Source organism: Panicum virgatum, chromosome 9K (assembly GCF_016808335.1).
Source record: "Panicum virgatum strain AP13 chromosome 9K, P.virgatum_v5, whole genome shotgun sequence".
Classification (NCBI taxonomy): Eukaryota; Viridiplantae; Streptophyta; class Magnoliopsida; order Poales; family Poaceae; genus Panicum; species Panicum virgatum.
In genome coordinates, this window is record NC_053144.1 from 8388905 (window position 1) to 8412008 (window position 23104).

General features: G+C 49.2%; 5 protein-coding genes across 26 annotated transcripts; 1 reads left to right on the forward strand and 4 right to left on the reverse strand.

The window, feature by feature from the left end:
• Positions 1-7420: 7420 nt before the first annotated feature.
• LOC120649874 lies at positions 7421-8980 on the reverse strand. Its single transcript, XM_039926788.1, has 3 exons — positions 8681-8980; positions 8523-8569; positions 7421-7812 (listed from the first exon to the last, which is right to left on the reverse strand). Exons 1-3 carry the CDS (start codon positions 8886-8888, stop codon positions 7678-7680), a joined length of 390 nt encoding a protein of 129 aa, XP_039782722.1. The 5' UTR covers positions 8889-8980; the 3' UTR covers positions 7421-7677.
• An 11-nt stretch (positions 8981-8991) lies between these two features.
• On the forward strand, positions 8992-12731 carry LOC120649871. 15 transcript variants are annotated; one of them, XR_005665404.1, is made up of 5 exons: positions 9133-9547; positions 10547-11446; positions 11703-11752; positions 12104-12160; positions 12251-12731. XR_005665404.1 is itself a non-coding variant. In XM_039926785.1 (4 exons), exons 2-4 carry the CDS (start codon positions 10586-10588, stop codon positions 12260-12262), a joined length of 924 nt encoding a protein of 307 aa, XP_039782719.1. In that variant the 5' UTR covers positions 9133-9547; positions 10547-10585; the 3' UTR covers positions 12263-12731. The 15 variants fall into 15 exon arrangements, 5 of the variants coding, with proteins under 5 accessions (XP_039782719.1, XP_039782717.1, XP_039782720.1 ...); XR_005665405.1 differs by having other exon boundaries at positions 12110-12160; XR_005665398.1 differs by having other exon boundaries at positions 10547-11944.
• A 616-nt stretch (positions 12732-13347) lies between these two features.
• Positions 13348-15181, reverse strand: LOC120649873 (glycosyltransferase BC10-like). Its single transcript, XM_039926787.1, has 2 exons — positions 14523-15181; positions 13348-14265 (listed from the first exon to the last, which is right to left on the reverse strand). Exons 1-2 carry the CDS (start codon positions 14994-14996, stop codon positions 13624-13626), a joined length of 1116 nt encoding a protein of 371 aa, XP_039782721.1. The 5' UTR covers positions 14997-15181; the 3' UTR covers positions 13348-13623.
• A 527-nt stretch (positions 15182-15708) lies between these two features.
• On the reverse strand, positions 15709-18243 carry LOC120648506 (glycosyltransferase BC10-like). The gene is made up of 2 exons (XM_039925268.1): positions 17457-18243; positions 15709-16508 (listed from the first exon to the last, which is right to left on the reverse strand). The coding sequence occupies exons 1-2, from the start codon at positions 17988-17990 to the stop codon at positions 15858-15860; spliced, it is 1185 nt and encodes a 394-aa protein (XP_039781202.1). The 5' UTR covers positions 17991-18243; the 3' UTR covers positions 15709-15857.
• Positions 18244-19317: 1074 nt separating this feature from the next.
• On the reverse strand, positions 19318-23063 carry LOC120649875. Of its 8 annotated transcripts, XR_005665413.1 has the most exons (7): positions 22475-23063; positions 21965-22060; positions 20901-21716; positions 20689-20793; positions 20513-20618; positions 19725-19836; positions 19318-19634 (listed from the first exon to the last, which is right to left on the reverse strand). XR_005665413.1 is itself a non-coding variant. In XM_039926790.1 (5 exons), the coding sequence occupies exons 1-4, from the start codon at positions 22825-22827 to the stop codon at positions 19748-19750; spliced, it is 579 nt and encodes a 192-aa protein (XP_039782724.1). In that variant the 5' UTR covers positions 22828-23063; the 3' UTR covers positions 19318-19634; positions 19725-19747. The 8 variants fall into 8 exon arrangements, 2 of the variants coding, with proteins under 2 accessions (XP_039782724.1, XP_039782723.1); XR_005665408.1 differs by lacking the exon at positions 20901-21716 and having other exon boundaries at positions 19725-19777; positions 20513-20608; positions 21970-22060; XR_005665410.1 differs by lacking the exon at positions 20901-21716 and having other exon boundaries at positions 19725-19777; positions 21970-22060.
• Positions 23064-23104: the final 41 nt, after the last annotated feature.

Genomic DNA, 23104 nt, shown 5'->3' on the forward strand with positions numbered 1-23104 from the left:
CATCGACCCCGCTGTTGCGGCAAGCGCCGCTAACCGGATCGCCGAGTTTACGTCGGCCTGCGAGGAGGTGCTCAACGCGGGGACGTCCGAGGGGCCCCATCACGGGGCAATCATCCAGTCCGGGGCCCCCCTGGAGTTTCTCTGCGACGAATAGGAGGAGGAGGCCGTCTGGCAATCGCAGATCGAGGCCGGCGCTCAGATTCTGAACCACCTCGATCGCGCCCTGGAGCTCCATAGGACGACGGATTACCAGATCAGTCAGGTAAGCGGCTCCCTCCCGGGAATCATTCGTGTTTGGCCTTGATTTCGTGTGTTTTACCCACGCCTTTCCACTTGCAGCGGCTGAGGGACATCTCGCGCAAAAAGAGCGCCGAGATGACCCGGCTGTACTCCTAGGTGCGCTGGCTTGGGTAGCACAATGCTGGCTTGGTGCTCCAGAATATCGACGCCAACACCAAGATGACGGATCTGGGGGCGCGTCAGCAGGCGCTAGAGGAGGAGCTGGCGCGGACCACCGGCGAGCGTGACGTCCAGAGGGCCGCAGCGGAGCAGAAGGCTCAGGAAGCCGAGGCGCAAACCGCCAAGCTGCAGCGCACTAGGACGGCGCTCGAGCAGAAGGAAGCCGAGCTCCAGCGCAAGGAGGCCGAGCTCCAAGGCAAGGAGGCCGAGCTCCAGCGCGAGAAGGCGACCGTCGCCACGCTCACCGGGACCCTTAAGGAGAAGGGCAAAGCCCTCGAGGGAAAGGAGGTGGCCATCCGTAATGCAGAGGCCGCCCTCAAGGAGAAGGAGAACTCCTTGTCTTCACTCGAGGAGGCCGCCCGAGTCCAGCAGGAGGAGGCGTAGAAGAATATCGTGGGTGTGTGCTCGAAATTTCGCTGTTGTTGGATTCTAATTTTTCACAGCTTATCTTGATTCCTTTGATTAGAGCTGAGGCAGAGAGTGGCAGACGAGACTGCCGCGAAGGAGGCAGTCAACACCGCGCTCATGGCGGCGCAGGCGGAGTACGCTAACCTGGAGCGGACCGCTGTGAGAGTGTGCCAGGAGCTCGAGGGGGAGGGCGCCATGTCTGGTAGCTCGGTGATCAGCCGCCTGCGAGCGCTAGGTGGCCGGATCGCCGAGCACGCCAAGAGCACCTTCCGCCTCGATGTCCTGCGAGCCCTCGCCGTGGCCTCGACGCACTATATCATGGACCTCCAAAGGGTGTCGTCGGGGTACATCGTTCCCAACGACGCCGATGCAGATGCGGCATCCGCTATTATTGACGACGCCGACGCAGCCGCCGAGGAGTTCGCCACAGTCCTGGCCGGGAAGCTTGAAGCTGACATCCCCCCGATAGCCGAATTCGATGCTGCTGCAGACCTGCAAAGGGGGGATGATAACCTGTAGGGAGACTGGGCCTCGGAGCCCATGTAATGAATTAGTACTTGTCGTAATTGTACTTGTGAATTAAGAAATTTTTTATCGTAAAATTGACAGTGTGGCCCATCGAGGCCTTGTGCTTTCGAGCCCTCGTTTTCTCTACTCTATTTCCGTGTTCTCGCATGCGACTTTGGTAAACTTCTGCGAGGAATTTCGCATTCATAAGCGACTTAGGCATGAGGTGGTGAGGGGGTGCCATATCCCGGAGGCGTAGGCGGCCCCACGACTTGGCCGGCCTCGTACCGTAGTTGCTTATGCCTCGCGTCCGTTTTTCCCAATTATGCGAGAAGCTTAGATACGAAAAATTTTCGAAAAAATGTTGGCGATTTTTTGGGAACGTTCGGGGTCCCCCCCCCCCCCCCGTAGTAGCCCCCGAGGGAGGCTTAGCTTTGCCGAGGGTAAAGCCAGGCGTACCTCAGTGTTCGTGTGCATCCGAGCCCCCGAGGGTCCGGAAGGTTCCCAAAAAATAAACAAGTAAAGCATACTCCTTTATTGTTTCGAGAAATCATAAATGCGAGTACAAACGATGTACGAATAGCTTGGAACTCTAAGGATAGAAGCGACGTAGCTGCTGTATGTTCCAAGCATTGGTGAAGACTTCGCTGTTCTCGTTTGCCGGCTTGCCTTAGACGGTGTAGCCCCCAAGGGTGGCCCTCGAGGGTATACGCGACGGAGAGGGAGACCTGTAAACAGTCGGTGGCTCATAGAGCCCACGCAGTCGGATTAGCAATTTACCTTGAACATGTTTCTATGCGAGAAGACAGATTAATGTAAACCGACAGTGTTGGCCGCTCGAGGCCTTGTGCGTTCGTGCGCGCCATTTTTGTTACTAAGTTTTCGTGCTTTCGTATGTGACTTAGATAAATTTCTGCGAGGAATTTCGCATTCATAAGCAAATTAGGCGTAGGGTGGTGAGTGGAGATGCCGTATTACGGAGGCGTAGGCGGTCCCGCGGCTCAGCCGGCCCCGTACCGTAGTCGCTTACGCCTCGCATCCATTTTTCTAAGTATACGAGAATCTTAGATACGAAATTTTTTCGAAAAACGGTGGCGATGCTTTGGGGATGTTCGGGGGTTCCCCCCGTAGTAGCCCCCGAGGGAGGCTTGGCTTGGCTTTGTCTAGGGTAAAGCCGAGTGTACCTCAGTGTTCGTGCGCATCCGAGCTCCCGAGGGTTCGGAAGGTTCCCAGAAAATAAATAAGTAAATTGTACTCCTTTATTATTCATGGAAATACGAGTACAAACAGTGTACAAAAGGGTTTGGAATTTCAAGGATAGAAGCGACGTAGCTTAGCCTGAATGTTCCAAACGTTAGCTTTGGGCGTGGTTCGTCGGAGTAGCTGCTCTTGGCGTAGTGGAGTTCCTCGGTGGCTCAACTGGTCGGTTCGTCGGTGAGTCCGCCGTGACGTTTGCCGCGTCATTGCCCCGCTCCGCCAGCTCGACCATGGAGAACTTTCGGACGAGATCGTAGTCCTCCTCGCTGGAGTCGTCGGAGCAGGCGAAGCAGTAGTCTGCCACACCTGGAATGCCAGGAGTGCTTCGCGATCGCGAACTCCGGAGAAGTCCGGGGCGACGCGTTCGCGCACGAAGACGTACCCCTCATCCGAGGAGTCGGGGTACGAGCTGTCAAGTGGCGGTGCCGCGAGGTCGTGGATTGAGATGAGACGATAACCCGGCAGATCCTCGTGCGCACTCACGGTGGTGCTAACGGATGAAGTGTGGGTCGCAGCGGGGGTGTGCGTCCCGGAGGGAAGGGGCGACGTCACGGTCGCGCCTTCCTCGGAAGGCACCGTCGCTGCAGTCGGTGGCGGTGAAGCGGTGACATCCTCCGCCACGACGCCGGGCTGTGACCCGCCAGCCTCGACCCGTGTGGGGGAGGCAGGGCGAGCCGTTCCTGCAGTCGGTGATGGTGAGGTGACGACGTCCTCCGTCACGGCGCCGGACTGCGACCCGCTTGCCTCGACCCATGTGGGGGTGGCAAGGCGAGCCGCTCCGCGCCGCGCCATGCGCACTCGCCGCGCGTGTCGGCGCGGGCGCCTCCCGCGCTGGGACAGTGGTGTCGGCGTGTCGGAGTTGGCTCTGGACTGGAGGATGTCCGTGCCGTGGCCGTCGCCGGTCGCGACGAAGTCAAGACTCCCGAACCAAATCACATATCCCGCTGGGAGCGGATCCGAGGCGCCCATGGGGAATGGGTTGGATCTGCTCGCCATCCCCGGAGATCAAATGGGAACAAAAGAGAAATGTCACGCAGCACCCCTACCTGGCGCGCCAACTGTCGGTGTCCTGACCCGGCGGTCCGGACCCAACTAGTAATGCTGCGTGTTTACTCGTCCCAAATGTTGATGCAAGAGGCAACACAGTAACACACGGGTTTATCCTGGTTCCGGCCGCGGGACCGTACGTCCAGTAAGGGGGTGTGCGAGGGCACTGTATTACTTGCACCGGAGGTGCCTGTAGTAGGGGGTACAGGCGAGGCGAGAGAGGGAGGGCTCCCAAGTCTCTGCTAGAAAAGGAGTTGATTGAGGCGTGTGCCAATATCGGAGGCTTAGTGGTGCTGAGTGTCGCGTACTATCGTATGGTTCTGACCGCGACACCCTTAAAGGAAGCCCGCCTCCTCCTTTTATAGACACAAGGAGGGACGGTGTACACGCGCAGGGGATCGTGGAAATCGTCGTCTTTCCCCCGAATCACGGGGGTGCAGTGGTCGAGCACTGTGGGAAGTACACTGTGGGGCATGGCGTCGGGCGTGACAGTCGTCCTGGGCATCGTCCTCGGCCTTGCGGAGATCGCGCCGGCATCCTGACAGCCCCAGCAGGCGGCGTGGTCGTCGCTGTAGGGTGTACCGTCTTCCAGATGTGGCGTGGCGGCGTTCCGTGGGCCCTGCAGGCTAGGGTCTTGCATATATATGTGCGCCAGCGTTAGTGGGCACGTGGCGGCCCCGGCCCCCCATGGGTGGAGTGCTAGCGCGTGCGCTAAGAGGTCCGGGAGTCACGTGGAGGTTCCGGACCCCTCGAGGGGGGGAGGTCCGGGCCTCCGGCTGCTAGTGCTGAGCATCCCCCTTGGGGGACACGTGGCGACGCCGGACCCTTCCCGAGCAGGGGACGGGTCCGGGGCCGTTGGTGTGGTGAGGTGGAGTCCGGACAGTAGGAGTTGGCAGAATAGTAACGGGAGCTGTGCTGAGCACGTCTCGTACCACGTCGCAGATTCTCACAGTGTTGCCACAGCGTCCGGGATGGCAGAGTAGTGACTGGAGTTGGCGGACAGGACTCCGGTCACAGCCACTGTGGGGAATGACGGCTTGACACCGTCTGTCCTGGGCGCTGTGGAGGAGTGGTTGTCATTTAATGCCTCCGTACGACGGGTGGGTGTGCGGAAGGGCCGTTTGTCCCTTTCATCGAGGGGTGGCCTCGAGTGAGACAGAGATGATTCGCCCCGCTCGAGGGTAGGTTCGCTACCCTTGAGCGAGGCGGGGACGATTCGCCTCCTTGAGGGTAGGCTCGCTACCCTCGAGCGAGACGGAGATCACCCCGCGGGTCCGAGGAGGGTGCGGATGGGCCGCGTGCTGGACTTCTTTGAGTTCTTTCCTTTTTTTCCAGATTGGAAGGAGGCCGTAGGTCTTCGTGGGCTCAGTTGCCTAATATGTGTTTGCGTTTTTAAGGGTGATTTTAGCACTCCGTGGTCCCCGACACATCTCGTTCTGCGGATTCCGTTGAGCGCCCCCCCTAACTTCCTGTCCTTTTTTCAGAGGTGGGAGCAGCACGAAATCCCCTGATGGTGAAGTCGTGTACTCCTGGTTTCTTTTTTTTTTTTGGCAAACTACTCCTGCAATCGCTGCAAGCCGCGCTTAAATGTGCCGTTGATTAATCGGCCTTCTGAGGGAAGAAATTTGAATCAAGTACGAGCACGCCCAAGTTCTACGCGAGCCGTATGAATTCGTACCCAGCTCGCGCGCCCGTACATACAGGTGGTGTACGCGCGCGTGCTTGGCTTGGGGGTTTTTCCTCTGTCCATCCTGAACCGCACACGTCCCCGAGTTCCCATCACGAGTGACAGCGCCGCGCCGCGCGACTCGCCTCCTGCTCCACCACCATCACCGGCGGTCGGCCACCGGGCGCCACCGCCGGTCGCCGTGCCGGCCGCGTGGCCGCCGCCGCGCGCTCGAGGGGAGGAGGCGGGGGAGAATGATGCGGGGCACTGAGCTGGACGACGACGGTCGGGCGAATGATTGGGTCGGGTCGGCTGCGTTGCGTTGCATCAGATCAGCGTCACCGAACAGGGACACGGCGCCGTTGTGGGCCACCTAACCCAACCACGCCTAATCTTAACGCAACCACTCCGGCTCGGGGCTCCCCCCACCCCCCCTGGCCAAACCCGCCGCTGCCAAATGTCGCCGGCCTCCGCCGCGGCCGTCGCCACCCGCCGAGCACTGGCGCGAGCTGGAGCGGCCGGGTGCGGGCTCCAGCCAGGCATCATCTGCCGCGCGCGATCCTGCGCGGGCATTTTCTACGGCCCGCAGGTGCGCCGCGCGTGCCACGAGTGTGTGCGCCAGTGAAAAAAAACGGCAGGGGGGATCTGGTTCGGTGGTGCGCTCACGTGGCCCACTAGACTGCCTTATCCGGCTATGTTGCCCGCGGGATTTTATTGATGGGATCCCTTTGATGATTTTTATTTTTGAACTCGATCCCTTTGATGATTAGCAGGCGACAGAAGCTGTGCTGCGTTAAGTCAAAGTGTTAGGCGTCCTGGTCGTAGCTCGGCCGGCCAACCGTTGTATACTGGATGCCGTGGTCTGAAGGGTGACGCCTGGTTGGAGAGTTGGAGAAGAAGGCTGAAGAAGCTGGATCCTAGGGCAGGAAGGATGATGTTGATTGTTGAGTGCGGCGGTGGTGGTGGTGGTGTGTGTGTGTTTTGTTCGGGTATTCCGGTATTGGTCGAGCGACCGGCTGCCGGGTGTGTGATGGTTGCGGCAGCGGCTGAAGTCCCAAGGCCTTTGTTTATAAGCTGGAAGGGAAAGGATGCTTCATTAGTTCATTTCCGCAATGCTGATTCTACAGTCGACCGGGAGCAGGGCAACTCACGGTCGACGACCCGCGCCACGTGGTGGGCCCGACGACCCACGTGATTACCTCCTCCCACGGCCAGAATCTTCTCGCATTTCCTTCCGTCTCCTCTCTCTATCTCTCTTTCTGCCTAGATCTAGCAGGCCTCTGTCTTTTTCTTCTAGCAGGGACGCGAGCTTCGCTCGGCGAGCGCGCGGGCGGGATGGTGACCGCGGCTCGCAGCCCTAGTGCTCGCCGGAGGCGGCCGCGGCAGGGTCTTCCCCCACTCCCCCCTCCTCCGGCACTCGCGGAGGATGGAGGCGGCGGCGGCGAGGAAGCTCGTGGAGGACGAGGGCGGCGGCGGCGAGGGCGCTGGCCTCCGGCGGCGAGCTCCGCCGGGTAGTTTTTTTTATGTATATTTTTTTTGTTTCTTCCATTTGATAAATTTCTCTCTGTCAAAATTTTTCTTGTAAAATTTTTTATCTCACCAATTTGTTTCTTGAATTTTTTTTACCCACCAATTTTTCACTTTGAAAAATTATTTGACTCATAAAAAAATGTCTGAATTTTTTTTCGTCAGAAAACAACAAATTTTTTTCTAAAAACGGAAAAAAATGCTATAGAGAAATCGACCGTACGGGAGCCTCCCGTACGGTTGACCGTAAATTAGCGGTACCCGTTCATTTCCTCGGTTAAGAATGCTGTACTCGGGAGTGGCAGGCAGGTTTGAAGAAGAACGTACTTGTTCAGGGAAATTAAAGAAGCATACAACACAGAGTGCAAGGAAGGCACATACAGAATAGCAAACCAGAACCTTGGGGGGACAAAAAGGATGGCAAGCCAGAAAATAGAGAAAAATGTCAAAAAAAAAGACTAATGTCTGAGCCCAGGTTCGAACTGGGGACCTTTGTGTGAGACTAACGTGATAACCAACTACACCACCCAGACACTTTGGTTCACTTGCTTCGCGAAACCTTTTTAACTCTTTTATTATCACTGCACCTAGAATGTCCAAATTAACAAATGGTGAGCCACACAATTCTGCGTGGGATATCTTCCAGCTACTCGTGGATAGCGAGTCAATTTTTTTTATTAAGAAATTGACCTTCAAGACTTAGGCTTCAGCCAGTATGCTTCTTACACAAAGCGCCATAGCTATAGCAATTAGCAAGAACTGGAGGAAGGCTGTCAGAATTTCAGCTCCCTTGTCCTGGCCATTGACTACTTGTTCTTGTCAAGCCACTCGAGGATCCGTTTCTCCGACTCCGTGCGCTCCTCCTCTTTCTTCTCTCTGGCCGGGCCCTCGATGAGCCCGAAGTAGTCCATGTAATTCCTCTTGTAGTAGTCATCCAGCCTCTAGAACATGAGAAACACAGCAGAGATCAGTGGCAGCGTCTTTTTAGTTTTTATTAGAAGGGAAAAATGACGGCTGCCCTTTTGAATTTGGACCATCATTGGCAGTTCTACACGGCATATGAATGACATCGCCAGTTGATATTTCCTATCTCAATTCACGTTTGCAGGAGAAAAAGCGTACCAACCACTGAGTTGTTATGGATGTGGGAGCAAACTTTGAACCTCGAGTTGTTTCAGAATTGTACTAGATTATTACTACGAAGATGTACAGCAACATGAAACTTCGTACTCGAACGAGTTAATTAATACTTAATAGACGTTCTGCAAAACTTTAGATTCGGCCTGCAACTAGCGCAGAGGTTCGCTTCCCTTTTCAGTCAGGAGACATTCACTTCAGCCTTCAGAGCCAATGAACTACTCCAGCATTCACTGCAAAATAGTATGCAACAAACCTAAATGACATTGCAAGGTTAAATTTTCCCCGAGCCCATCATTTGGACCACTTTACTTCAACACTCATGTTCCTAGACTAGTAAAAGTTTATTCTGATACTTCTAGTTTCCTTTGCTTAAATCCGTAGTCAGTCTTGCTCAAAAGTCGCCTTGTTTGCTCGGGAGTTGTGAGTTGTGACATGATTCAGCCATTTTTCTCAATCAGTTGGAATAATGATGGGATACTAAGGAAAAAGGAACTGAGAGATGGCAGCATACCTCCTTGTCATTCTTTTCTTTGTTGTCCTTTGATTTCTTCAGATACTCTGCGTGTACGAACCCACAAGCTAATTACTGACACATCCTAGGTGGATAGCAAATCAACCGTTGATATTACTAGCTCAAAGCAAGTAAAGTCTTATTAATGTGGTGCTCACCCTGCAGTAGAGCCTTCCTTGATTCACTGCCGTCTGGTATTGCGGCAGTGGATGTCAGCAGCGTCAGAAGGCACCTCCTGCTAATTCCATTCCCCCGAGCCAAGGTGACGGCTTGCTGGAGATGCTTCGCCGCTGACCGATGAAAGGATGAAGCTGCAGCGCTCGGGCTTCTGATTGGATCCATCAGTCCCCCTTGTGGCCGAGCCATTGGGCAGTGTTGCTAGATGCTATAGTAAGCTGCTATACTGGATATTTGCAAGTCCTGAGGAACGGAGGGCCACAGGTTGTTCTGGATGGAAACAGATAGGGACATTTTCCACGGTATAATTAACTTTTTGCCATCCTTACGAGGTGATTTGCCACTCTGTGAGAGGGGTGAATGTGAGAGGGGTTAATTGCACCCCCTGAAATAGCGGCAAAAATCTACAGCTTGGATTTTGGGCAAGGTCGAGACTCTGGCTGATAGGGCACATCATACTTTGTTCAAATACATTTTCCTCATTACATTTTTTATTCCTTTCTCAACCAAAACCAAATCTCCCCTCATCCTCTTCTCCGATTCAGTTTGCTATGCGGATTTAAATACATGCAGTTTGTTTAGGTTCGCCTCCAGAGAAAGCCTTTTCTGTATAGCGAAAACCCGATTCGCAATCCACCCACAACACGTACTGCCTGCAAATTATTCCCCCAATATCGATTCTATCTCGATCACCTAGGGCGGCGGCTGCTGCCTATATTATTGCGTTCATCGCGAGACCCGCCGCCGCCACCGCGCGTCTCCGTAGCAAGCTTCCGACACCACAAGCGCCGGAACCGCATAACGGGCAGGGCTCCTTCTCATCTTCGTCGATCTATTAATTTCCCGTGGTGAGCCAATTGTTTCTTTCCAGTTGCGTGCGTCCATGCTTGCAGCTAGGCTAGCTGCAAATTTGAGGTTTGTTGTCAGTTTATAGACTGTTAACTCTGTTCCAAGAGCAAATGAAAAGGTCGACGATTGTACTTTTGGGCGGTCTAGTCAATTTCTTGTGCGACCATAATTTCCTTTTATTTATCGTCTAAATTCACGAGATTGGCCCTGATTGGTTTGCGCTATGCTAGTGAATGGTGATACTTTGACCGCTAATTACAGTATCAAACAAAGTCAATTGACAAAACTAACTTCAGAACCCCGCGCTAGGAACCCTGAAGAATCTAATGAGCCTTTTGACCGCGCGATTAGAGAATGGTTACTGTAGCATCACTGTAGCCAATTGTCTATTAATTATCGTCATTAGATTCGTCGCGAAAAGTTACACCCATTCCTGAAAAGGTTTTGCAAATTGACTGCATTTACTACTTCATGCATAGAAGATTCTCCCGTAGCGTAGCGTAGCGTGAACCAAACGTGGCCATTGTTGAGAAAACTTTTGTAGTTTGAGTGCAGTGGGGTCCAACTGTAGAATAGATACATATTTTTATTTCAGATGATTTAAAAGAATGATTTTTAGGTCTCTCTCTCTTTGACTATGTATGGGAAATAGTAGCCATACTAGATGTCTTGCTTTTAACTGTAATTAAGTATGATGAACGCTGAAATTTTGTGTTTGTTTCCCCACCTCTTCATTTTATATACTGTTCTATTCTATCATTTTGCATGCACTTCTAAATACAGTTATTGTGGTGAACGGGTCATCTTAACAGAAAAGGCCTTTCTTGGTAATGGTAATGGAGATGTTAACTTTAGATGAGTTACAAGATATGCACGATGTCCATCTTGTATAACGTATTGTATGGATCTATGCTTAGTGAAAATTAATTTGTTCTGCATGGTGTGCCTGATTCTTGCATTAACAGTTCAACACTAATGCATATTCCTGCTGTCGTTAGGAAAACTGTCTGAGTCATCAGCTGAATCGGGATCGAGCAATGGAGAAACTGATGAAGAAAGTGCATGCTTCCATCTGTTGTGGCCCTACAATAAAAGAGTCTCAAGTTTTTGAAAGCATGTTTAAGCAGTTGTCAATCGACGGAAGTACATATCATATGCCAAAGACTAGGTGTTGGGCAACTCCTCAATGCTGGCTACTCACACTAGATATGATTTCATTCCGCGCTGACGTATGGAATCCTGCAAATCTGGAGAAGGTTGAACTGCCATCCTTGGAAAAGAACTTACCCCAAAACTGCAAGTGTTTGCTCTCATCTGAACCCGTTTCTCCTGGCTGTGTGGTTTTAGTTGTTGATGCTGATGAACCTCAAATCTGGTTTTGCTATGTTGGAGGCAAGAAATGGACCTGGCATGAGTATAGTATCACTGTTGAAAAAACACGCTTTCCTTTCATCATGTCATCAAAAAAGCAACGTGAAGAAGAGCGTGGACATCAGAGTTCTCATAGACAAGCTTCATCAGAATTTGTGTTCAAAGGCAACTGCAATGGGGAAAGAACAAGAATATCGAATGATGGACCTGCCACGGTGATTCTTGGCCATTCTGAAAGGTTCCAAATAAGAAGTATAGCTGCAGTCGAGGGGAAGTTCTATTTTGAGATGTCGTCATCAGAACTTGGTGTTCTCGAGTTCATTCCAAATCCAACATTTTCCACGCTAAAGTTTGAGAGATTGCCTGTCCCACAATACTGTTGGGAGTTTGCATTCCCTCATCTGGTCGAGTCCCGTGGAAGGCTCTTCCTAGTTGTTCAGATTCAAGATTCTCTCTCCAGTATTACTCTGTACAAAATGGATTTCTCGAGGCTTGCATGGTCGATGGTGGATGGTCTCTATGACCAGGTATTCTTCTTGGGTAGACTACATTTCACAGCATCATACTCTGCTTGGGAGCTTGGGGTGAAGCAAGGGAATGTATATTACCTTTTTGAGGATGAAGTGTATGGTGAGGATGGTGAGGTTGAACTGCTGAATGTTTTCTTTCCTGGAGATAAATATATGCCCAGCTCCAATTACTGTCATGGGTCCATAGATGATTTGCCGGCTTGCTTGTTGGGCATACACAATGTTCTAATTAAAGCTTGTGGTTTTTCCATAGGCACTGGTTAGAAGTTTATGACAGTTTGACGTGGGAAACATCCTGCCTCTGTAGGTTTGCAGATCTGAATTCCAATTTACTCTCTCTGTTCCAAAAAACTAGTTTGTGTTAAGTCAAACCATCTCAAGTTCGACCAACTTTATATAGAAGAATACAAATATTTGATATATATTTCGTGATTTATCAACTATTTTCTGTAAGCTCGGTCAAACCGCTACTGCAATATTGGTCTTACCAATTGGGTAAGTAAATTTTGCATGTAATATGGCTCTGTTGCCACATATTTTCTTTAGGAATTTCTTAAACTTGGACTTGAAATAAAATACGATTGTCACTCATCAGCAAGGAATATTGAAGAATACGATCTAATACATGTTGCTTATGGATAATTTCTTTGCAAGGAATAGAAGATTGTACAGAGCTGTGAATCATGCGCCTCGGCATGTTTGACACTAAAGGTACATGCACTTCTGAAGGTACTTCGAGAAATTTTGGCTTGGAATAATTGTTGTTCATCTAAACTCGGTTTGTCATCCGGGATCATATAGGACTGGTGGTAGCCGTAGGGGCAGGTGCAGCTGAACCTCTGATAAATGCTCAACATGCTGAAACGGTGACATGCATGAATGGCCTTGAGCAGCTGGCGTCAATGGGAATGTAATGCATCATTGTTGAATCGCCTAATGCTGTTAGTGAACCGGGCAAGGACAGATCGCCTCTTGGAGTATTGATTAGAGAGACTAAAGCTCAAATGATGTAAATGCTTGCTGTCTCCCACTGCCCTTGGGCTTGAAACTCAGTTGCTCGTACGCAATCTACAATGTGTCTGAGTTGTAAAAGTGGTCTTTTGTTGTGGCTGACCATGCACCAGAGTCTGTAGTTGTGTTGGTGTCCAGTGAGTTACCAGGACAGAGTTGCCTGATAATGGGGTGTTGAATCCAATGATGAGAACATGTACGAGTTCGTTAAATCTCAGTGTCATTTTGCTCTGCCAGATCCACCATGTAAACAACAAGCTTGACAGTACGACGCTCACTTCTCTGCCATATCATAGCCATACCTCCATACTTGAAGGATGTCACCCTAGAGAGCTCGAACATTGTACTTCATAGTTGTTTATTGAGGATGTAACGGGATTTAATATGGCGTTCACCTCTGGAGACATTCTGGTGAGCTCAGTGGTGTGCACCTCACCAGTGCTCACCTCGCAGAGTTGCAGTAGAGCCTTCCTTGATTCACTGCCGTCTCGTATGGCGGCAGTGGATGTCAGCAGCATCAGAAGGCACCTCCTGCTAATTCCATTCCTCTGAGCCAAGGTGACGGCTTGTTGGAGATGTTTCGCCACTGACCGATGAGGATGAAGCTGAAGCTATCGGGCTTCAGATTGGATCCATCAGTCTCCCAATAGTAAGCTGCTACACTGGATATTTGCAAGTCCTGAGGAACGGAAGGCCACAGGTTTTTCTGGATGGAAACAGATAGAGATATGGATATCTCCAGTACAGCTCATGCTTTTGCTCTTCTTCAGTATTTATCCTCACAATTTCACATTAAAAAGAATACAAGGTACAAATCCAAGTGAGAAGCTCTCAAATCAACTTCCAGTGTACTGTACAAAGCATATATCCACAGTCCACTAAGCATGTAATACAAGAGAAAAGATTATATTTGTGATCAAGCGAAGGTGGGCACCGAGCATGTTTTCATACAACAAATTATTCATATATGTAATCCAACAATGATCCAATATAAAAATTACAGGTGGCACCGGTTAAAACATGGTGATCTATTTAGAACATTTGGATTTAAAATTCCATAATCCAGATAAAACCCACCCACATCCTTTGCTAAACCTAACCCCCTATTCTAGGTATTGCGCGATTTAAGTCGCATTAAATCTAGCAAGTCTCTAAAACATAGATCATCCAAAACCGAGGACAGTGGGTGCCAACTCTAACAATGGCTCCAATGCACTTGGCGCAAACTTCCGAGCAAACAAGAAGCACAATGTTGTATTCTGATCATTGTACATACAAGTCTGTCCCTCTCGGACTCCCCTCAAGAATTCCTCCGTGATATCACTCCTACCAAACCTTGCTGGATGTGCAGCAATTCGGGACCAATCTACCCAAGTAACACTCCTGTTAGCCAGGGCCTGCGGAACTTCAATCGAGAGCATTGTCTGGACATAGTGCTCATCAGCATAACAGCTAGGCCTGCAGAATTCCTTGAACTTTGGGTGGTAAACCGTGTCCTTGACAATTTCAATAGCAAGTTCCCGGTTGACTTCAAACCATTGCGAGCCTTTGCGCCATTGGTCAAGTTCAACCTCAGGGGTCATGTTCCAGTTATATCGCCCCCGTCCATATGGTCCGGGATCATCAATCGCCATGACAAAGCTTTGGCTTGAGTTCAAGAAGTACTGGTATGTAGTGTTGAAATCAAATATAGGAATGCATGACTCGGACACAAGCACAAACCATTCATTTGATATATCCAGCAAGGCATTGGCAAGTAGACGCCTCTCAGCGTCGCACATTGTCATCTTACCCCATTCTGCAACCTGTGATGATATTTCAAATGAATGAAATGTCAGCAAAATTGATAATATTTAATGTCATGAAATCCTCCATGAAGCTCACATCGTACAAACTACTAGGCATTTAGAGAAACCACATTGAGTAAGTAGTTCAGTACATCATCGCTCAACCGGAATTTTAGTATGAAAAAACATTGAGCAAGCAGTACAGTACAGCTCAATGTACAATCCTTTTTGCTATGAAACAGTCTAGAGCAGACAAGCTAAGGAGGCGAGCTGACCTTACTGGGGATTTGGCGTCGATAGAAGACGGATCCGGATGTGAAGTTGGCCCGGTATGACGGCAGCGCGTGGACGTAGATGGAGTAGCGCCCCTCGTGGCCCCGGAAGAAGCGCTCCCAGAGCGGCGCCAGCGGCAGCGGGCCGCGCGTGAGGAACACGAAGGCCACCTTGGGCACGCGCCGGAACGGGTACCGCCGTATCCCCGGGGCGAACGACGCCCGCCAGAGCAGCTCCTCGTCCGTCATCGAGTGCTCCAGCCCCTCCGCCGCCGCGGCGGCGGCGGCGGCGGCGAGGGACGACCCCAGCCACGGCCGGACGGCGACCGACACCACCGCGTGCCCGTGCCGCGCCACGAGCATGCCGGCTACGGACAGCGCCACGCCGAGCAGCAGGAACACCTTGAGCATCCCCCACCGGAACAGCCTGTGCTGCCCCTGCCGCGCCTCCTTCACGCCGTCCTCCATGGACGCCATCCGCGCCTGCAGCGCGGCCAGGGGCTAGCCGACTAGGAGTTCTCCAGCGGCCGTGGCCCGTGGGATCCCCCAGATTCGAGCGTGAAGGCCGGCGCGACGCCGGATCGGGGCCTCAGGGGCATCGACGCATCGTTGGTGTGGCCCAGGCTGCTCACCGGCTTTGGCAGTTTGCTCCCATCAACGGAGGTGGTCAGGTGGTCCAGTTCCATCGACCCAGTCTATGGAAGCCACCAAGGGTTTGGGTTCGCCTGTGTGAGAACGGTGTGCGTGGACCGGCCTCACTGAGGGGGGCCCAGGTTTTATTTAGGTAGATTTCAGGATTGGTGAAGTAGACAGCAGTCAGGAATTGGCCGAGACCTGGGAGGAGGAGTGGATGCTTGCCGGGTTGACTAATCATACCTGTAACCTGTTCCATTAAGAACGTGCCTAGGAGTATTCAACTATTCAACCACACCTCATGAACCACTAGACTACTCCACCTAGATCTCTCTTCTGCTGGTGGTGAGCACAAGAACGAAGTCACATGAGCACAATCCGCCTCTTGCGAGACTCAACTTCATTTTCCATCGGATTAGCACAATTCCACCGCATTAGTACACATAATTGTCGAAAATTTGCATTAAAACCTTCCAATGAACCAAGAAAATACAGGATCATAATAATCCTAGAGAAAAGTTCTCCTGTGATCCATTATCGGTTCACCGTACAAATAAAAAATCCGTGTAAAATAATCAGGTGGGACTGGCCAGCGTTCATGGTTTCGTCAATTCTTCCACCGACATATCTCCAAAAATGTAGTAATCCACAGTGATCTAATAAAGAATTACAGGAGGCACTGATTACAAACATATAAAAACGATGTTAACCAAAACCGAGAACTGTGGGTGCTAATTCTAACAATGGCTCCAACGCGCTTGGAGCAAACTTCCGAGCGAACAGGAAGCACATCGTCGAGTTCTGATCATTGTACATACAAGCCCCGCCCTCTCGAATCCCCCTCAAGAACTCCTCCGTGATATCACCTCTGCCAAACGTGGCTGGATGCGCTGCGTTTGGGCCGCCTCTTGACCAATCCACCCAGGTAACCGTCCTGTTGGCAAGGCGATGAGTAACTTCAATCGTGAGCATCGTCTGGATGTAGTGCTCGTCAGCGTAACACCCAGGCCTGCAGAACTCCTTGAACTTGGGATAATAGACCGTGTCCCCGACTATAGCAACGGCAAGCTCTCTGTCGACCTGAAACCACTGCCAGCCCTTGCGCCATTGTTCAAGCTCGACCTCGGGGGCCATGTTTAAATTGTACCGGCCCCGCCCATCTCTTCCGGGATCATCAATCGACATGACAAAGCTTTGGCTTGAATTCTGGAAGTACTGGTAAGTTGTGTTGAAATCAAATAGAGGAATGCATGACTCGGACACTAGCACAAACCATTCGTTGGATATATCCAGCAATGCATTGGCAAGCAGACGTCTCTCAGCGTCACACATAGTCATCTGACCCCATTCCACATTCTGCAATCAGTGAACATTATTTCAAACAAGTATGCCAACAGGGAATCTCAATACAAGAGAAAACAGACAGAAATGACCTCTCCAGTTGATCAAATAGCTGTACGTGCAGCAACGAGAGAGATATGTGCTCGTTCAACGTTCATATGATTTACATATTGTAACACATCAAAGCAGTACAATTTTTAGATAAAAAACATACTGTAACATCCAAGTAGTACAATAACAACCACTGAATCGACTAGTAAATGAATAACTATGAGGTCTGCAAGAAACATCATAGACAGAACTTTTAATGTACAAAGTTATTAATCTAGTTATGTTCTTCTAGTTCTTAATTTGACACCCCTGCATCACAGAAATGAGCGATTTTCTCGAAAATAAAATCTAGTTATGTTCTTCCAGTTCCTAATATGAGGTTGAAATCACAACTTTGTCCATGGGATTGGCTGGCGCATTACTAACTACCACCCTAAATGTTCAGTAGATAAATACTCTCCTAATTAGAAATGGTCCTTTAATCCATCTTTTAAAGTGACAGACTAAATAGGTATATACTCCCTCCTTCCCTGTTTATAAGGCATACACGTATATCAAGATTCAAACCTTGTCATCTTTGACCAATAATTTGACTATTAAATTTTTATTTTTATAATGCAAATTTCATATGATTGGATTCATAATCAAATATATTTTACAATGATTATAAGTTTATAATCAAAAGTGATATAATATATGATAAATAAATGGTCAAAGTGTTGTTTAGAAGACCGTGTCATGTTCCACCATGCCTTATAAACGGGGAAGGAGGGAGTATATTTAGTGACCATCTTGTCAGATCACGTTCAAAGTCGTTCAACTGTGATGTACTCTATCTCAATGGGCAATCCTGGCGATCGATTGGAGTTTGTTTCTGTAAGGCCAGAAGCCAGAGGGAGGCGAGGAGCTAACCTTGCTGGGGATTTGGCGGCGGTAGAAGACGGAGTCGGAGGTGAAGTTGGCGCGGTACAAAGGCATCGTGTGGACGTAGATGGAGTAGCGGCCCTCGTTCCCCCGGAAGAAGCGCTCCCAGAGCGGCGCCAGCGGCAGCGGGCCGTGCGCGAGGAACATGAAGGCCACCTTGGGCACGCGCCGGAACGGGTAGCCGCCGCTCCGGCCGCGCGCCCGCGGCGCGAACGACGCGAGCCAGAGCAGCTCCTCGTCCGCCATGGCGTGGCGCGCGCGGGCGGGGGGCCGGATCCACCGCTCCAGCGCCTCCTCCTCCTCCGGCGCCCCGACGCACGGCCGGAACAGGGCGGGCGCGGCGGCCGCCACCGCCTCGGAGTGCCGCGCCAGGAAGAGGCCGAACGCGGACAGCCCCACCCCGACGCCGAGCAGCAGGAACCCCAGGGACAGCTTGAGCATCCCCGCCGGGAGCACCCTGCGCGGCTCCGGCGGGACGGCCTGCTTCGCGTCCTCCATGGATTCCACCACCCGCGCCTGCATCGCGGTGCGGTGCGGCCCGGCTAGGATTTCTCTCGACGGCGTGGAATGGACTCAGTCCCCTCCCCGTATTTGAGCGCGAGCGTTGCATGTCTCCGCGCGATGCGGATCACAGGCGCACCGCGTCACGGCCACGGGTGGCACGCGCTCGGGCTCTGGCCTTCTGGCCTTCTGGGGGGTCGCGGCGGCGCGGTTGGGGTGGCGCGAACTCCGAAGCGGGTGGTGGTGGGATTCGAGCGTGTGGCGCCTCGGGGCTTTGCCGGCATGCTCTCGTCAACGGAGGTGGTGCAGCCAAATGGACCCCGTTTACGAAAGCCATCAAAGGGCGGCAGGCGTCGGGGGTTCGGCTGTGTCCTGTCTCCTGTGTGTGGACCGGCTTCGTGGAGCTCTTCGTGCGGGGGCGAATGTGTCATTTGACTTGATTCATAGCACGATTTATCCATTTTTCATGTAACAGACAAAAGAGATCTCTGCCGCCAGACTAATTTTATTTTCTACGACACCGCTCAAATCCCAGCGCTAGAGACACACACACACACACACAGAACAGTCACCACGGGCAAGTACTACTAGTACTATATATGAATGAAAAAAAAAATAAGTGAGAGATTAAGGTATTCCCTAGATTCCAAGTTGTGTGAAAATCGTGAAGAGCCGAGTGCTATGAATTGTAGCTCGAGTTGGTTGACTAGCATATTAGTTTTATTGACGAGATCAAGCATAATATAAATACTGTCTCCTGGAATATGCAGACTAGAATAAACATAATATAAATAATGTCTCCTGGAATAATCCACGCACAAGTGCGCATTACTCACACACGAGTACACTACTAGGCGAAGTCACACGTCTATTTGTCAAAGCCTTTGCCCCTTACTGATGAAAGGATGAAGAAGCCATCGAGCCTTTCTGATTGGATACAGCAGTTCCGATGGGGGTAAACCATTGCACACTTTTGCTATTAACTAGAACATTAGGTGCGCGATGCGCGCCCTACTGTTTAAACAATTAAATATAAGTAAATAGAGGGTAATAAAATGAACAAATAAGCATAAGTAAATCAAAAGTAATGAAATGTGATGAATGGCATGCACAGTATTCTCTCTGTTTTTATTTACATGTCGTATTAAGTTTGTCCTAAGTCAAGCTTACAGAAAGAAATAATAATATTTATAACACCAAATTTATTTTGACCATAAAATATATATTAATAGTGCATATGTTGGATAGTATAATTGTTGTTATATCTCTCTATAGACTTGATCAAAGTTAATCAAGTTTGACTTGGGACAAATTCAATACAATATGTGAATAAAAAATGAAGGGGGTATAGGATAATTTCAACACAAAATCACATCATATGGGAATAAATACATGGTTAATATGCTAACATTTGAGCAGCGTGGGTACACTATCCATCAAAGGTGTCTATCCAGCATTATAGTGTGTAAATAAACAGTCAAGATGGTTTGTCTGGAGTACAATTCGAGTCATTTTAAGAGGGATCATAACCACATGATACCAATCAGATCACAATATGCCATTCTTTCCTATCTTAATTGCCTCCAAGATCTTGCTAAACTCGAGCTTGTCCTCATTCTTGACAGTGGTAAGGCACAGCACGGATGCGGTCTTCTTGTGAACAATCTGCATGCCATTATTTGTAAAGTTTCAGCGTTCATTTCAGACAACCATTGATCAAGTCACCAACCTCAAATCACAGTGTAGAAAACGTACCGATCCAAGGAGAGCCTTTCCTTTTAACAATGCAGTAAGGGAACTCCATCTTCCTGCACAGAAGTTCAATCGGATCCACATCATGAGCAATGACAACAAGCTGGGCCTTGTTCTGGAGAAAGAAAAAATTCAAATCAACATTGTCAATACTTGTCGCCATGAAGGTGCTACCCTTTATTAGCAAGTAGTCAAGTACAACAGAGAAGCGATGTCCATCTAAATATATCCTAAGTCAAACCTTTATAATTTTACTTGCAATATCTATGGAATATCTCAAATAAAAAGAGTTATATATTATAACAATATATTTTCTAATGAATATAACAATATCATATATCATGAAAGTATATTTCATAATGAATATAATAATGCCAATCTTATGCTACCAATCTATACAAATTATATAATGATGGTCAAAGTTAGACCGGTTGACTTAAGACAAACCTAAATGGACCTCATATTTATGATCAGAGGAATTATTGTATTGGTATTGTCCTTTCCAATTTCATGTAACCTCAACAAAAAATTTATGTTTGCATTAGCTACAAGCTGCACATGTGGGGTTTATTTCAATAGAAAGGCATAAATTACAAGACCACTCAGCATCACCCATGCAGTTCTCACAAAATAAAAAGTAACAATGTAAGACGATGCGAGTCCCAAGCCATAACCAGAAAAGAGAGACAACCCTATTAAAAGTTTCTGAACATTTGAAGAATGCCACTACTTTTTCTAACACTCTGTTCATTTGAATGTCCAAAAAGGAACTGCTGTTAGGAGCTAGACACCTTTTCTGCAGTTCATGCCGGCGCTTTCTTTCTAGAAAATGCTGCACGCTTTGCAAGAAGGAAGACACCAAATGTTGCAAAGGAAATGGAAGCAAGCTGGTATAACCTATCAGAACATGCTATTAGCATCACGAGACCATAACTAAGACAAATACTGTTCTAAAGATTTTTCCTACCTGGACCATTTTCCAAGATTCAAGATAAGTTGGTGATCCATAAAATGGTCCTTTGTCTAGTTGCTGAATTTGAACAGTTCCAACATCATCTTTAATGGCCTGTTCCTATAAAATAATAATAAACAAAAGGAAAAGACAAAACATAATACATTAGACATGTCAACAAGAAGTAATGCAACAAAACATAGACCAATTAGTGATGCAAATACTACCTCACCAACAATCGTCAAAGAGGTTCCAGTTGGAAGAACCCTTTCAGTCCGTTTTATTCCGAGCATCTATAGGATTACTATCTAACCAGATGTTTATCTAATTATTGTCACTGTTGAAGATGTGATTAGACAAACTTTCATTCCTAGTAAATAATCTAGAGTTCCACGTACAAGTGTCTGCCCTGATTCCGTGAAAAACTCACTGGCAACAGTTAAAATCAAACCAGCTGCAGCACGAGCACCAACCACATAGACACGTCTAGTTCCATCATCCTAGTGATATTTAAAGATTAGAGAGACATCCCACTTGCAAATTGTGGATAAGTTATTTTTCTTTTGCCTGAAAGATCCATATACTGAATATGGAACAACCATTTTCATTTTCATCCTGAGCTGTAATAATTAATGTTTAAATACCAATTGGGTATATCTTAGGCTCAGAGTTATCATCTATTTTGGACAAGAAGCTCAACAATGCCTAAGCTAGGATCTAATTTTGGGCCTGAGTCTGTCCTCTCAGTTTGCAATGATCTCAAATCAAGCCATCTCCACTCCAAAAAAGTTTCTAAAAGTAAAAAATCTTCACCACATGGGGATGACCCAACACTACGAATCATTTATGGGAATAGCCAATACTAATCATTCATTCTTGAAACCTACTGAACCCAAGTAGCTTGAAGCCTTGAATGTTATAATATAAATATATTATTCATTCTTACATCAGGTGATTGAAAAGAGAATAAAGAAGTATAGTGTACCAGGAATATTCTACACACTGGGCAAAGCCCCGGCATGCTAATTTATCAATCTATACACCTACACAGATTATTTGAAACTGAATAGTATTATCCTCAGAGAACACACACATACCTATTGTTGTTCACTTGTTCTCATTTTTTTCACTTCTACTCAACTCTAAATCATTGGGATTTCTAGATCTGTCTCTAAGCTCTGAAACAACTGCACAACGTATCATTGGTTATAATCTCATGTACCGAATGTTGTGGCTATAAAAAAGTAGTGAGATGCTATGTTCATTAAGAAATTCACGAAACTGAGATTACCTCACCCGCTCCAATCTGGCGTCGCTACAAATTTTATCCGGGTCCACAAGATTTGATATCATATTCAACTCAGGATCCCCATTTCTTGACCAACTCCTGCAAACCAAAAGGATAGGGATTGAAATGAATTGTTGAAAATTATGAAATGAAACTGTACATTGAACAAGTAATCATATTCCCATCCAGAACATTATGGCAATTGGGCAATAGTCTTAAGTCTAAACAAAATCACCGCAGCTACGCACAAGCATAGTTACCTACATGTACCTGGGGGCTCAGTCAGATCAAATGCTGCGAAGAAACATAGAGAAAATAGGACAAAAATAATCCATGTCTACATGTAACACGTATAAACAGGCAAAAGAGCCTGTAATCGAGCCATGACAAGCACACCAAGCACACCGTCAAGAATCCACTAATAGATCAAGGGAATTAGGTGAAGATGTTCTCACCTTGCTGATATCAAGAAACTATAGATCAGAGCATGCAGAAACAAAGAAAATCCCTTACATTGCAGCTCTACATCCAGCGGCCGCCCTCTCCGGGCGGCCGGCAGGCAGGTGCCGATCACCGAAGCGCGACCGCGGCGAGAGGTAGGAGAGCACGACGGCAGCGCTGGCGGTGGAGCAGCACAGGTCCACGAGCGCCTCGCGTCGCGCCTCGCTCTCCTTCCTCCCCTTCTTTCGCCTCATGAACTCAAGGTACCGCCTCTTGGCCTCCTCCTGGTCCCGCTCCCCTCCCCTCCTGGATGCCTCCATCGTTGCGGCGAGGAGCCGCAGCGTGCCGGACCCCTCAACGTTGACCGCAGCGCCGTCGGCGTCCTCGACATCGAGACAGTGACGCGGCCGGACCCCTCGGCGCATGCCACGGCGGCCTCGAACTTGCACCCGCCCAGCACGACCGCGAAGCGCACCAGCATCTCGCCCGTGTACCAGTGTCAGTCCACGGACACCAGGCACCGGCTGGAGGGGAGACGAGCCGCCACAGGAGCAGACGCCGGGACCGACGCATGCACAGATGGAGGAGATCAATCTGAACCCCGGTCGAGGCGGAGGCGGAGGCGTCGGAGGCGGGGAGGAAGTGCAGGGGTTGGACGGATGGGATTACATCCCGGAAAATTTACTAAATAAATCACTCGCT

Excerpts from the sequence above, each read along its gene's own strand:
- LOC120649873 (XM_039926787.1), bottom strand. The coding sequence starts at position 14,996 with ATGGCGTCCATGGAGGACGGCGTGAAGGAGGCGCGGCAGGGGCAGCAC. Across the intron at positions 14,266-14,522 it reads GACGCCAAATCCCCAGTAAG|GTTGCAGAATGGGGTAAGAT; the intron begins GTCAGCTCGCCT and ends ATATCATCACAG.
- LOC120649874 (XM_039926788.1), bottom strand. The coding sequence starts at position 8,888 with ATGGCTCGGCCACAAGGGGGACTGATGGATCCAATCAGAAGCCCGAGC. Across the intron at positions 8,570-8,680 it reads AAGGAAGGCTCTACTGCAGG|AGTATCTGAAGAAATCAAAG; the intron begins GTGAGCACCACA and ends TCGTACACGCAG. Across the intron at positions 7,813-8,522 it reads AAGAAAAGAATGACAAGGAG|AGGCTGGATGACTACTACAA; the intron begins GTATGCTGCCAT and ends CTCATGTTCTAG.
- LOC120649875 (XM_039926789.1), bottom strand. The coding sequence starts at position 22,827 with ATGCGCCGAGGGGTCCGGCCGCGTCACTGTCTCGATGTCGAGGACGCC. Across the intron at positions 19,837-20,688 it reads AATCTTGGAAAATGGTCCAG|AACAAGGCCCAGCTTGTTGT; the intron begins GTAGGAAAAATC and ends TTCTTTCTCCAG. Across the intron at positions 19,635-19,724 it reads GAAAGGCTCTCCTTGGATCG|ATTGTTCACAAGAAGACCGC; the intron begins GTACGTTTTCTA and ends AATGGCATGCAG.
- LOC120649871 (XM_039926783.1), top strand. The coding sequence starts at position 10,586 with ATGGAGAAACTGATGAAGAAAGTGCATGCTTCCATCTGTTGTGGCCCT.
- LOC120648506 (XM_039925268.1), bottom strand. The coding sequence starts at position 17,990 with ATGCAGGCGCGGGTGGTGGAATCCATGGAGGACGCGAAGCAGGCCGTC. Across the intron at positions 16,509-17,456 it reads GCCGCCAAATCCCCAGCAAG|AATGTGGAATGGGGTCAGAT; the intron begins GTTAGCTCCTCG and ends CACTGATTGCAG.